This window comes from Pristiophorus japonicus, chromosome 22 (genome assembly GCF_044704955.1).
Source record: "Pristiophorus japonicus isolate sPriJap1 chromosome 22, sPriJap1.hap1, whole genome shotgun sequence".
Lineage (NCBI taxonomy): Eukaryota > Metazoa > Chordata > Chondrichthyes > Pristiophoridae > Pristiophorus > Pristiophorus japonicus.
Window position 1 is genome coordinate 27308690 of NC_091998.1, and position 14608 is coordinate 27323297.

A 14608-nucleotide genomic window follows, 5' to 3' on the forward strand; every position below is an offset into this window, starting at 1 on the left:
TGAACTTTTAATGCACGAGTTTGGTGTCATTAACTGTTGTCTACTACAACAACAACTACTTGCATTTATATAGAGTCTTTAATATAGTAAAATGTCCCAAGGCACTTTGCAGGAGCATTATCGAACAAAATTTAACACCAAGCCACATAAGGAGATATTAGAACAGGAGACAAAAAACTTGGTCAAAGAGGTAGGTTTTAAGGAGCGACTTAAAAGAGGAAAGAGGGGTCGAGAAGCGGAGAGGTTTAGGAAATTCCAGAGCTTGGAGCCTAGGCAGCTGAAGGCACGCCTACCAATCGTGATGTGCTGAGAGGTAGAGTGTGAGAGTGGTTTAGGGAGGGAATTCTGGAGTTCAGGGCCTAGATATACTAGCTTTGGAGGGGGTACAGAGACGATTCACTAGGCTGATTCCGGAGATGAGTGGGTTACCTTATGATGATAGATTGAGTAGACTGGGTCTTTACTCGTTGGAGTTCAGAAGGATGAGGGGTGATCTTATAGAAACATTTAAAATAATGAAAGGGATAGACAAGATAGAGGCAGAGAGGTTGTTTCCACTGGTTGGGGAGACTAGACTAGGGGGCACAGCCTCAAAATACAGGGGAGCCAATTTAAAACCGAGTTGAGAAGAAATTTCTTCTCCCAGAGGGTTGTGAATCTGTGGAATTCTCTGCCCAAGGAAGCAGTTGAGGCTAGCTCATTGAATGTATTCAAATCACAGATAGATAGATTTTTAACCAATAAGGGAATTAAGGGTTATGGGGAGCGGGCGGGTAAGTGGAGCTGAGTCCACGGCCAGATCAGCAATGATCTTGTTAAATGGCGGAGCAGGCTCGAGGGGCTAGATGGCCTACTTCTGTTCCTAATTCTTATGTTCTTATGTTCTTATAGCTGAAAGCGCGATCGGCAATGTTGGAGCGATTAAAATCAGGGATGCTCCTGAGGCCAGAATTGGAGGAGCGCAGAGATCTTGTAGGGTTGTAGGGCTCGAGGAGGTTACAGAGGGTCAGGCCATGGACATCCAACCTAGTTCTGCCTTTACACAACTTGAGATTTACGACCCCTGGTCCTCCCGAACCTATTTAGTTGAAACAAGCTATCTACTCAAACACAATCTACTCCTTTAATCATCTTCTGAACCTATTCCATTAATGGTAGAGATAGGGGATTGATCGCAGGCCACCTCAGGAACATTAGCTTTTAGTCGAGTTGTTAGTGTTGGAGTTACTCTCTATCTGCACAGACATGGGGCTTGGGCTGGTATTATCAGCTATGGTAAACACTGATTCCAAACATTTGTAAAGCATCTCATACACGTAGAACAACAACAACAACTTGTATTTATATAGCGCCTTTAATGTAGTGAAACATCCCAAGGTGCTTCACAGGAGTATTATGAGATAAGAAATTTGACACCGAGCCGCGTAAGTAGAAATTAGCGCAGGTGACCAAAAGCTTGGTCAAAGAGGTAGGTTTTAAGGAACGTCTTGTAGGAGGAAAGAGAAATAGAGAGGTGGAGAGGTTTAGACAGGGAGTTCCGGAGCTTGGCAACAGAAGGCATGGCCACCAATAGTTGAGCGATTGTAATCAGGGATGCTCAAGAGGGCAGAATTAGAGGAGCGCAGACATATTGGAGGCTGTGCGACTGGAGGAGATTACAGAGATGGGGAGGGGCGAGGCCATGGAGGGATTTAAAAACAAGGATGAGAATTTTGAAAACAAGGCGTTGCTTAACTGGGCGCCAATGTAGGTCAGCGAGCACAGGAGGCAATGGGTGAGCGGGACTTGGTGCGAGTTAGGTCAGCTGAGTTTTGGATCAGAAACAAAGTAATACCTAACGTTACATCCATCAAAAATTTCAGGTTGGGGTCGTTGATTCAGTCAGTTCACAAATGGAAGGTACTCCTCGAACAGGTTTGAAGCTCTCCATCATAGATAATCCTTCTCCATTAACCTCCTGAGGAAAGGTTCTCATTGCCGCTCCCAATAGGCAGATTGAGCAAAGCTCCAGACTATCACCTCGCTTTCCATCCTACATTGCGCTGCCTATGTCGTTTGCCTTTCACGGCGAAGCGTGTTCATGTCCCAGCGGCCCTGGAGCCTCACCTTCCACAAGCCAATTCAGTGGGATTCATCCAGATAAACTTCTGGAGCCTCCCTCAGCCCAGACCAATTAAGTAGCTTGGATTGTGCTGCTTTTTCCACACTTGAAAAGCCAGATTAGAAAGCTATTGCAGCTGTTGGCAGAACGCATGCCTGGAGGGCAGAGGGCAGGGGTCAGAGGGCGGAAGATACTTCTTTACTCAGAGAGTTGTGAAGCTGTGGATGAGGCAGAAACTATAGAATCATAGAAATTTACAGCACGGAAGGAGGCCATTTCGGCCCATCGTGTGCGCGCCGGCCGACAAAGAGCTATCCAGCCTAGGCCTATACCAAAATAGAACAGGTGGATGAAAGATAAAAGGATGAAAGGTTATGGGAACAAGGCGGGCAAATGTGATCAGGACTATTTGCTCGTGTGGAGGAGAAACGCCGACTCGGACAGCTTGGGCCGAATGGCCTGTTCCCATGTTGTAACTGTTGTGTCCTTAGATGCTCTAGTAATGACTCCACGAGGCAGTGTGTTGTACTTGAACTTTAGTGACCTTAGTCCTTTTTTCGTTAACTCCAAAGTGAGGATCACACCTGGTGGCCTGCCTTTTATACTCGGCCAGGCACACCTGTACAGGTAACCTACAAGTCTCCCACTGCTGTGCCCTCTGGTGGCACACCTTGTGATAGTACCAACAGTGGCCATGTAGGATGCATGACAGTAACCTCTACGTATTCCTTTCCAGGACTAATTGAGCGGAAGGGCCCATTGCACAGTTTGGCTCTCAGTCATTTTCCACAATCGTTTACCTGCGTAGAATCTGTGGCTGGTGTAGGCCGAGTCCTCTGGAGGATGGCCCACCTTGAGGGCTTGTTGCAGCGTTGGATAATTCTCAGGCTCCACGCCCTGTGAGTAAGTAAGACACGACCGGGTGTGACTGGCAGAGAATAAGCTCAACAAACACACAGGCACTCGAGAGAAGAAGGATTGGATGGAACCCCAATGAATATGCACAGTCCACCCTCCATGTGATGTCCCTTCTGCTTATTCTCACTGCTCGGATTGCTCACCACCAAAGATATTCGCTTTATGCTTATTACCTCCAATGTTTTTCACTTGATCTGTCTCAGGCACCCCGCACTTTCTCAATCGGCCATTCTCCATAAGTCGGGGTGCAATCTGGATGCGAACTCGCCGCGCAACTAAGCCGGCCCATCGGCAGGACCACGGGAAATTGGTCCGCCGGCCTCATTTGTTAATTATCCGCGAGTTGCAGGTCCCAGAGACAGCTCGCCAATCTGGGAGGCACCAAGATCGGCCTTGGCCGCATTAGGAACATAGATACAGGAGTAGGCCATTCAGCCCCTCGAGCCTGTTCCGCCATTCAGTGAGTTCATGGCTGATCTGTATCTTAACTCCACCGGCCCGCCTTGGCTCCGTATCCTTTAATACCCTTGGCTAGCAGAAATCTCACAATCTCAGATACTACATTATTAATCGAGCTGGCATCTGCTGCTTGTTGTGGGAGGGAGTTCCACACACCTACCATCCTTTGTGTGAAGAAGTGTGTCCCTAACTTTTCTTCTGAATGGCCTGGCTCTGATTTTAAGGTGATGTCCTCTTGTTCTAGAGTCCCCCACCAGTGAAAAACGTTTCTCTTTATCTACTCTATCAATTCCTTACAAAATCCAAAACCCTGAATCAAACCACCCCCTAATTCCAGGGAATATAAACCTAGTTTATGTAATCCCTCCTCATAATCTAACCCAGGGTGAGGTGGGGGGGGGACCTGATTGTCCAGAGTGGGGTGGGCGAGGGGTAGCTGGTAGCAGCCCACAGATTTAATGTGGGGCCGGGAGGGGCGGCCCCTGCTTCCCCCGCCTCCAGAATAAGGTAGGTAAAAAAAATGAAAACTCTTCTTCCCGATGGCAGCCTCGAGCGGTCCCTTTAAGAAAAGCTGATTTCGCTGCCGAGAGCCTGAAGGAACTGATCGCAGCAGGCACGGCCCATCCTGTGGTCACGTGAAATTCAATTCTGCGAAGGGGCCTCAAGCAGGTGTCAGGCCCCCATTTGGATATGTGAAGCGGCTAATGCCAGATTCAGGCACTCCCTGGACGCCTATGAGGAACCTTTACCAACTTGGCGGTGCGCGCCTCCAGCACGGAATGAGCGCGTGGATGCTGCCTGCCATATTGGACCCTTAGGTGCCAGTTTTAGGCCTGTAAAGTGGGTGTAACACAATCCAATTTCGAAGCACACGTGTTGGCAAGTTCTCTAACCATGGGACCATGATAGCAGCACCCAATCATGTCAATACCGAGTGTCTATAAATATTCAATTAGGGGCTACCATCATAAAACCTCAGCCTATCTTACTACACCAAGAACAGGCCGACAGTTACTGTATGAAACCTTTGTCCTCAGGACCACTTGTTGAATTAGTCAACACAGGATCAATGTATGTCAGTCGTTGCTGGAATATTTGACACTCTGGAGTTTGACTTCTAAATCCCACCCTGACTGAAGGAGTGAAGGGCTCCTCTCCCTCCCGGCTGTATCAGTCCTACATAAAACTGGCTTGGGCATTCTCTTCCTAATTCCTAGTGTGTGAACCCTTGGCACAAACCTTATCTAAGGAAGGATATAATTGCCTTGGAGGCGGTGCAACGAAGGTTCACTAGATTGATTCCTGGGATGAGAGGGCTGTCTTATGATGCGAGATTGTGTAGAATGGGCCTATACTCTCTGGAGTTTAGAAGAATGAGAGGTAATCTCATTGAAACATACAAGATTCTGAAGGGGATTGACAGGGTAGATGCTGAGAGGTTGTTTCCGCTGGCAGGAATGTCTAGAACTAGGGTGCATAGTCTCAGGATAAGGGGTCGGCCATTTAAGACAGAGATGAGAAGGAATTTCTTCACTCAGAGAGTTGTGAATCTTTGGAACTCTGCCCCAAAGGGCTGTGGATGTTGAGTCTCTGAATATATTCAAGGCCAAGATAGATAGATTTTTGGAGTTGTGGGGAATCAAGGGATATGGAGATCGGGCAGGAAAGTGGAGTTGAGGTTGATGATCAGCCATGATCTTATTAAATGGCGGAGCAGGCTCGAGGGGCCGTATGGTCTACTCCTGCTCCTATTTCTTATGTTCTTATGTTCTTAACCTGCCCCTAATTTGCTACAAACCTGGCTGGTGTGGCTGGTAGAACTGTCACGCAGAGATTGAGTGCTGTCCTAAGCTTGGGGTTAGAGACCAGTGTTGGGAAAAGTTAAGGGATGATTTGCCCTTAGCTGACTGTGCTGAACCTGACCGATTGATGCCAACACTGATTGATAAGATTGGTGAAAAGTGTTGCACTCTGAGGGGGTGGAATTGGAGACTGAGCCGAACTCAAACAGGTTGAGTTCTATTTGCAACCCGTTAATGGACACACGGGATAGTCCGTTCTATTGAAGTGAACGGAACTGAATATCGAGCGGGGTGGAATACGAGTGACCGATGCGAATCCCCTTGCTTAACGTCAACACCCATCTCTAATTCCACTCCGACAACTCTGAAATCCTTCGCACTGATTAGCTCAAAATTCAGCCATCACTCACACCCCTCCCCACCCCCCACCCCCATCGCCCCCCCCCCGCCCCCCCCCACCGCCACCAAAATGCACCCCCCACTCCAAAAATAGACTTTCAAGGTTGAATTCAGTGGTAAGGTGCCAATCTGCTTGAACTTACGATGACGGCAATGCCCGGGTTGAGGTGTTTGATGGGGGCTGCAGCCCCTGCCAGGAGATTGCACTCTCCTCCCGCTGGCAGGATCACGGCGTCCAGCTTGGTCACCTGCTCGTAAACCTCCAGCCCCATGGTCCCCAGTCCCGCCAAGTAAGGGGCACTGTCCTCCCTGTCAGAAAGACACACAACACCGTCACATCAGCCAGAGCTGTCGCATGGCCAGCATCGCACTGTTTCTTCCGGATTACCGCAATAACTCATAAATACAGTAGGCCCATTACCGGATAACCGCAATAACTCATAACTACAGTAGGCCCATTACCGGATAACCGCAATAACTCATAACTACAGTAGGCCCATTACCGGATAACCGCAATAACTCATAACTACAGTAGGCCCATTACTGGATAACCGCAATAACTCATAACTACAGTAGGCCCATTACCGGATAACCGTGATAATTCATAACTACAGTGATGAATGATTTTGCCCCCATGACTCTACCTGGAAGTCTATACCATGTGTTGATCACTCACAATGTGCAGAGGAATTTCCTGGCATTGTTTGTACATTTGACTTTTACCAGGTCCAACTTGTGTCCCCTTTGGGAAAATCCCATATGTCCTGGCGATGGATGAAGTACCTCACCACTGACCGAGGCATGGAACATCAGGCTCCAGAAGATTCCTGATCTGTGAGGTTCAGTAACTATACCCACTGGCGAATTTACCAACCCATATTGCACAATGTGTGACACAAGAGCACAAACGATGACGTCCTACATTGATAAGTACTTGAAGGAAAATAATTTGCAGGGCTACGGGGAATGGGCGGGGGAGTGGGACTAGCTGAAGTGCTCCTGCAGAGAGCCGGCACGGGCTTGATGGGCCGAATGGTCTCTGTAATGAATGCACTTGTACGTATGCTCACAGGTTTGTAGAGCTGTTGATTAGGGGGAACTTGATTTAATGTTTACTTTTGTTTTCCACAAAAGAGTGTCGAGCTGTTGAGAGCATGCGGTGTCCACCGGTACGCTCACGGCCTTCCTCGAGTGGTGGGCACCGGAGGGACTAAAGTGCATCATCAAATTTTAACCAAATTTTAATTTGATTTTATATGTTTTAAAGTTTAATTTGTTTTAATTGCACGGCCAAGGGTGCCATCAGCCGGTCCAGGCAGCGGGCGGTCGAGGGGGTCATTCAGCCCGATTGCCTGTCTCTCTTCCATGCGTACATCCGCGCCAGGGTGTCCTTAGAGATGGAGCACGCGGTGTCCACCGGTACGCTCACGGCCTTCCGCGAGAGGTGGGCGCCGGAGGGACTGGAGTGCATTGTTACCCCCGGAAACCAAATTTTAATTTGATTTTATGTTTTAAAGTTTAATTTGTTTTAATTGCCGGTTTTAGTGTCCCCCCCCTCCCCTTTTATAGGGGGCACTTGTGTATATATATATCTGTGGTTTTACTGCCCAAAAAAAACCTAAAAAAGCCCCATAAAAATCACAAAAAAAGAACAAAAAACCCACAAAAAAAACCCAAAAAAAGGGATCGTGAAAAATGTTTGGAGTGTCCCCCAGATCGGGGGGCACGATTTAATGTTTATTTTGCTTCCCGAAAAGAGTTGTAGAGCTGTTGATTAGGGGGCACTTGATTTAATGTTTACTTTTGTTTTCCACAAAAGAGTGTCGAGCTGTTGAGAGCACGCGGTGTCCACCGGTACGCTCACGGCCTTCCGCGAGAGGTGGGCGCCGGAGGGACTGGAGTGCATCATCACCCCCGGTAACCAAATTTTAATTTAATCAATAAAGTTTAAAAGTTAATTTGTTTAATTTGCCGGTTTTAGTGCCCCCTGTTAACAAGGGGGCACTTGATTTATAGGTTCACAAAAATAATTGTGGAGCTGTTCCAGGCATTTGATTTAAAGTTTCTACTCAAATAGTTGTAGAGCTGTTGAGTTGGGAGTGGTGTAGTCAGTCACGTGATGTTCACAAGACTCAATAAAACCCCAGCCAGCTGGGTTTGGGGGATCCACAATGAGGCAGGTGGTTGTGAGCCTGATGGATGAACTGGTAATGTGTAGTGTGATTGTTAAACCTTTGGCTAATAAACCAACAATTCTTAATAGCAATGTGTTGCTATCAATTCTTAAGCAAAGAACCCACAAAGCAAATACATTACAGCCTCCGTCTGTGCTATAAACACTCTATGAATATAATCTACAACACAGAAACAGGCCATTCGGCCCAACTGGTCTATGCTGGTATTTATACTCTACAGGCGCCCCCTCCAATCTAACTACCTCTTCCCACCTTCCCTTACAACCCTCTATTCCCTTCTCCATCATATCTGCATCAAGCCTCCCCTTAAATGTATCTATACTCTCTGCTTCAACGTGATAGCGAGTTCCACATTCTCACCACTCTCTGTGCAAAGACTTTCCTCCTATATTCTTTATTTGATGTGAGTGGCTATCTCATAGTTATTGCCCCTTTGTTCTGGATGTGGGCCGCCCTGACCTGTGTGAGAACACCACCGCAGGTCGGGGCTATAAATAGAGCTGGAGTGCCGGGCCCTGGGACATCGTGGCGGAGGTGCGGCGAATGAGAGTTCGGGGCCCAGAAGAGCCGAGGGCCCAGGGGCAGCACGGGCCAGCCCACACTGAGATATGTGCGCGCACTTGGCCCGTGCAGCAGAGCAGGTCTCCAGTCATCCTGGTTAATCCTTGCCACTAGATAAAGACCTAGCTCTGTTAAGCCCGTGTGGTGGCTGATGAGCAACGGTCACCACACGTTAAAAAAATCCACACACTGGCATCTTCCACCCACTCAATTGGAATTCTGGACTGGAACATCGGGTCCTTCATTGAAATCTCTGTGAATTCTTGTGGAAGCAAGTCATCCTCGTTCGAGGGATCGCCTATGATGAGATGATGTTCTGGATGTACCCACAAGTGGAAAAAAAGTCAAATTCTCCACGTGCACCCGAACGAACACCTTTACAATTGTAAAGACCTCGATCGGGTCTCCTGCCCAGAATGCACTGCAGAAGGAGAGTTCCCTATCTCCACCATGCCATCACTCTCCCACACACTTCTCAATATATATATTTTTCTCTTTCCCATGGCAGCTAGTGATGATTCCGCCATTCACACTCCATCTGGACTCATCTTTTGTTTCCTAACTTGTGCCATTGCCATCGCATTTTTGCCCATCATTTCTTTTGTCTCTTAAATCTCTTCTGCCTTCCACCCGATCATAGACCTTCCCATTTGTTCTTTCTTCCCCTCCCCCTTTCCCTGCCTCCGCACTTCCGTAAGAATCTATTACATCTCAAACTTTTCCAGTTCTGACCAAGGGTCATCGACCTGAAACGTTAACTCTGTTTCTCTCTCCACAAATGCCGCCTGACCTGCTGACTGTTTCCAGCATTTCCTGTTTTATTTTACTTCTCAATAATACAAGCCTGTGTTAAAAGATGTCTCCCTAAGGTGGCATCAAAGAAAACTTTGCAGAGAATTCTGTTTATCAAGTGGTCAATTTTCCCCTTGCAACATGTTATGAGAAAGTCTGGGTTTGGTTACCATGGTTCCCTCACGTCTGTAAATAGCGGCAATTTAGTAACTCACTCCTGCAGGTAGAGGTAACCGTTCTCACTGGCCAGTTTCTTTGCGTGGCTCCGGGAATCATTGTCGCTGCTTCCGTAGGTAATCACCATGGCTCCGTAGTCGCGGCACGTTTTCACCTTGCCCGGCAAGGTGTTGGTGGACACAATAACGAACACGGGTATGTGCAGCTCTGTGGCATGGTGAGCCACCGCCATGGAGAAGTTGCTGTCTGCTGCCAGGATCACACCCTTTCTCTGCTGCTCCTGCAATATGAAACAGGCCAGCTCATATAATCATACAGCTCAGAACGTGGGGGTGGGGGGCCATTTGGCCTGTCGTGCCTCTGCCAGCTCTTGGAAAGAGCTATCTAATTAGTCCCATTCCCCACACTCTCCCCAGCCCCCTTCCTCCTCCATAGCATTAGTAACTAACTACCTCCCACCTCTCTGCTCAAAACCAATCTAAACAATAACTACTTGTATTTATATAGCGCCTTTAACATAATGAAACATCCCAAGGCGCTTCACAGGAGTATTAAGAGATAAAGAATTTGACACTGAGCCGCATAAGTAGAAATTAGCACAGGTGGCCAAAAGCTTGGTCAAAGAGGCAGGTTTTAAGCAGCATCTTGAAGGAGGAAAGAGAGGTAGAGAGGCAGAGAGGTTTAGGCAGGGAGTTCCAGAGCTTGGGGCCTAGGCAACAGAAGGCACGGCCACCAATGGTTGAGCGATTATAATCAGGGTTGCTCAAGAGGGCAGAATTTGAGAAGCGCAGACACATCTCGGGGGGGTTGTGGGGTTGGAGGAGATTACAGAGCTAGGGAGGGTCGAGGACATGGAGGGGTTTGAAAATAAGGATGAGACTTTTGAAATTGAGGTGTTGCTTAACTGGAAGCCAGTGTAGATCAGCGAGTACAGGGATAATGGGTGAGCGGGACTCGGTGCGAGTTAGGATACAGGCAGCCGAGCTTTGGATCACCTCAAGTTTATGTAGGGAGGAATGTGAGAGGCCAGCTAGGAGTGCATTGAAATAGTCAAGTCTAGAGGTAACAAAGGCATGGATGAGGGCTTCAGCAGCAGATGAGCTGAAGCAAGGGCAGAGATCGATGATGTTACGAAGGTGCAAATAGGCGGTTTTAGTTATGCTGCCGATATGTGGTTGAAAGCTCATTTTAGGGTCAAAAACGGGGGAAATTAAATCTCTATGATAGGGAGGCAGAGTGGCCAGTGGATTAAACGCTCTCCCCTCACTTTCTTCTCTGCTCTGATTCAATGGGAAACATAAGAAAGCTTTACTGCAACCTGAAGTCTACTTATCCAGGTTTCAAAGAAATAAATGTATGCAATCCTTGTCTTCTTCTGCGATGTGCGTATTTGGGCCATCCATCTGGCATGTGGGTCCTGTTGGGCAGCTGTACCCGGGCAGCCTTGCCCAGGTGTGCCACCTTCCTCCACACTTTCTCCAGACCCCGCGTGCGATGTACCCGGACACCGCCTCCCACCAGGCCTGCTGCATCGCTGCCCTACCAGGAGGGTACTGCAGGGTGCCAAACAGAGCAATCCTCTTCGCAGCCACATCCACATCCAAACCTCAGAGTATTTAGGTGCTGGGCCACCTCATCACCTGTCCATCGACCTCTATTTCCTGCTCCAACACCCGCCGGTTTGGCCAGCCGTTTGTATTTGCCCGCAAAAGGGCTGCTGCCAATTTCTATTCTCGCAGGTAACCACTTACCGTGACGTTGTCGCGTCGCTTTAAATCCCGGCGGCAGCCCTTTAAGAACTGCTGGTGCGCCAGATGTTCTACTCCCCACCCCCTCCCATTGGCAAGCTCCTAGCACATGGAACAATCCAGCGCAGGGGTTCACTTTAAATAGAGTACTGAGCCTGGAAGATCTTGCAAGTTGGCCATTTGCAACTCACGTGAAGAGAATATTCACAGTGCATTGGTCCCGCTGTTAACGTGTGTTTAATAGAAAATTATTATCTTTATATTATAGTTTTCTATTAAGCAGTTTGCAGGTCATTTAACCCATTAAACCCTCTCAGTGGCTCTCATTTATGTTGTTACCTTTCCCTTTCTCTCTCTATTTTTTCCAACTTTACTAAACTGACCTGTTTATCTTTCATATACAACATATAAAAACAGAAAATGCTGGAAATCTCAGCGGGTAAGGCGGAATCTGTGGAGAGAGAAACAGAGTTAATGTTTCAGGTTTGATGACCCTTCATCAGAACTGGAAAAGTTTGAAATGAACAGATTCTTAAGGAGCACTGAAAGGGGGAGGGGAGGAAAGAACAAAAAGGGAAGGTCTGTTATAGAGTGGAAGGCAGGAGAGATTAGGGAGACAAAATGTCTTCCACCTTATCACAAACCTTCTCTTTTGTCCTTTCCTTCCCTCCCCCTTTCAGTGCTCCTTAAGAATTTGTTCATTTCGAACACTCTCCAGTTCTGACGAAGGGTCATCGACCCGAAACATTAACTCTGTTTCTCTCTCCACAGATGCTGCCTGACCCGCTGGGATTTCCAGCATTTTCAGTTTTAATTTCAGATTCCAGCATCCGCAGTATTTTGCTTTTGTTTATCTTTCAGTTCAATTCTGGTGAAAGGTCTACACTACACCCAAAACATTAACCGGTCTTTTCTCGCCACTGCCTGCTGTGTATTCCCAACGTTTTCTGTTCACATGTGCAGTGTCGCATGGCCTTTATATTAGAAAGGATAGACAATTAGCGGAGATGGTGAAGCTGACTTTCCATACCTGCGATAGTGACGTCAGCAGGTACCATACCCCTCGCTCTTTCACACTGCCAGTGTAGTGCAGGTATTCCTTCTTCAAATAAATATCCATTCCGTACTGCTTGGAGAGCCTGGAATACTGGGAAGAAAGAATGGAACGTATTTACTAAGTAACCGAGGTTGAAGATCATTGGCTTTGATCCCATCAGACTCTTTGGCAACAAGTTGTAAACATTCATCAACATTTTAGCCAGTATGTCTGAGAGTCTGAGAATTGCACTTGAAACTCGGAACTGTGTTATAGAGCAGTAGAAATAATGCTAGGTGCGTAGTGCCAAGCTTGACTCAGTGGTAGAATTCTCATCTGTGAGTCAGAAGGTCGTGGGTTCAGGTCCCATTCCAGAGACTTCGGCATCTATGCTTACATTTTGGTGCAGTACTGAGGGAGTGTCGGAGGTGCTGTCTCTCAGGTGAGATCTTGAACTGAGGCCTGACTTGCCCTCTCAGGTGGTTGTGTAAAGATCTCATGGCACCATTCAAAAGAGAGCAAGGCTGTTCCTTTGGTGCCATGTCCAATATTTATCCCTCAACCAACACCTAAGACAGATTAACTTGTCATTTATTTCATTACTGTTTGTGGGAGCTTGCTGTGCGCATTTCCTACAGTGACTACATTTTAAAAATACTTCAATGGCTGTGGAATGTCCCGAAGTCAGGAAAGGTGCTGTGTAAATATAAGTTCTTTCTGTAAAAAAAAAGGTTTCTAGGAATAATGAAACTCCCCCACCCCCTCTCCCCATCCCCAAGATCACTGCTACCTCCTCCTCCTCAGCTCCTGAGCTCCTCCCTGCTAGAGCTCCTACAGTGATTGACGGCACAGTATACTGTGAGCAAAAACTCCCGGATCTTGAGGGAGTCACAATAGGAGCAGTGAGGATGTCAGGCCTGGTCGTAGGCAGACAGTTGTCGTGTAGGCTGCACCAGATACTTTTTCTAATGTGGGAGTACTGGATGCTGACAATGCGTGCTGAAAGTGGAACAACAACAATAACTTTATATAGCGCCTTTGATGACTACCGGGCATCTCAAAGTGCTTTACAGCCAATGAAGTACTTTTTAAAGTGTAGTCACTGTTGTAATGTAGGAAACGCAGCAGCCAATTTGCACACAGCAACTTCCCACAAACAGCAATGTGATAATGACCTGATAATCTGTTTTTTCGTTATGTTGATTAAGGGATAAATATTGGCCAGGCCACCGGGGAGAACTCCCCTGCTCTGCTTCAAAATAGTGCCATGGGATCTTTTAAGTCCACCTGAGAGCAGACAGGGCCTCGGTTTAACATCTCATCCGAAAGACGGCACCTCCGACAGTGCAGGCTCCCTCAGCCCTGCACTTCACTGCAGTGTCAGCCTAGATTTATGTGCTCAAGTCCCTGGGGTGCGGCTTGAACCCACAACCTTCTGACTCAGAGCCTGGGTCACAGCTGACAGAAAACACAACTCTTAGCATGGGCGAACTAGGGGGAGGAGGTTTAGTGAACCAGCGTGTTAATCTACCAGTAAACCATGCATTAGCAAAGGGGATTCCAACATACAGAGTGGACATTAATTTATCAACATATTGCAGTGGCTAAACATTGACCGTTGAACTCTGGGGTCAGGGTTCAAAGTTAGCTCAGAATGATGTGTTAGAAGCCTGCTCGCTCTAAGGCTCTGTTATGAAATGGGTTCAGACAATCTCAATCCAGTTCCCCGGTGGGTGGCCACAGGGAGGGCAACCGATCTGGTGTGATGTCCCACAACAAATCCTACACATTTCTACACTTTCTCTGTGTTTGTGACCCAAAGACCACAACTTCGAAAATCTCAGAGGCAGTGAGCCCCATGTTCCGAAATTGTCACTAATCTCACTCAACAACAACTTGTATTCATATAGCACCTTTAGTGTAGCAAACGGTCCCGAGGCCCTTCACGGAAGAAGGAGACGTTAGGGAAGGTGGCCAAAAGCTTGGTCAAAGAGGTAGGTTTACGGAGCGTCTTAAAGGAGGAAAGAGCGATAGAGAGGCGGAGAGCTTTAGGGGAGGGAATTCCAGAGTGTAGTGCTGAGATGGCTGAAGGCACGGCCACCAATGGTGGGGCGTTGGAAGTGGGGGAGGGACAAGAGGCCAGAATTGGAGGAACACACAGTTCTTGTCAAGAGAAGCCACTGGACGGTTCATATGGCCTACACCTGCTCCTATTTCTTATATTTTTATGTTCTTATATAGGAAATGGGAAAATGACACACTGGTGCAGTGGGAAGGGGGGCTTTTCTGAGAGAGGGGCTGAGTCCCATCGCTGAAGTGGAGTGAGGGGAATTTTCCTGTGCAATCTAACCCATGCTACATCTGACTTGGAAGCGCTTGATGTTGACGGCGGGAAGGGTGACAGGGGATGGGAAAGGGGG

At 47.6% G+C, this 14608-nt stretch overlaps 1 protein-coding gene across 1 annotated transcript in view; it reads right to left on the reverse strand.

Moving 5' to 3' along the window:
• The window catches only part of LOC139234584 (L-threonine ammonia-lyase-like), a 74227-nt gene that overhangs the window by 45247 nt on the left and 14372 nt on the right, over positions 1 to 14608 (reverse strand). The window contains exons 3-6 of the mRNA XM_070865272.1: positions 12183 to 12299; positions 9443 to 9684; positions 5823 to 5988; positions 2902 to 2998 (exon numbers count right to left, since the gene is read on the reverse strand). Coding sequence (XP_070721373.1) covers positions 2902 to 2998; positions 5823 to 5988; positions 9443 to 9684; positions 12183 to 12299 — 622 coding nt within the window. The remainder of the gene's footprint in view (positions 1 to 2901; positions 2999 to 5822; positions 5989 to 9442; positions 9685 to 12182; positions 12300 to 14608) is intronic.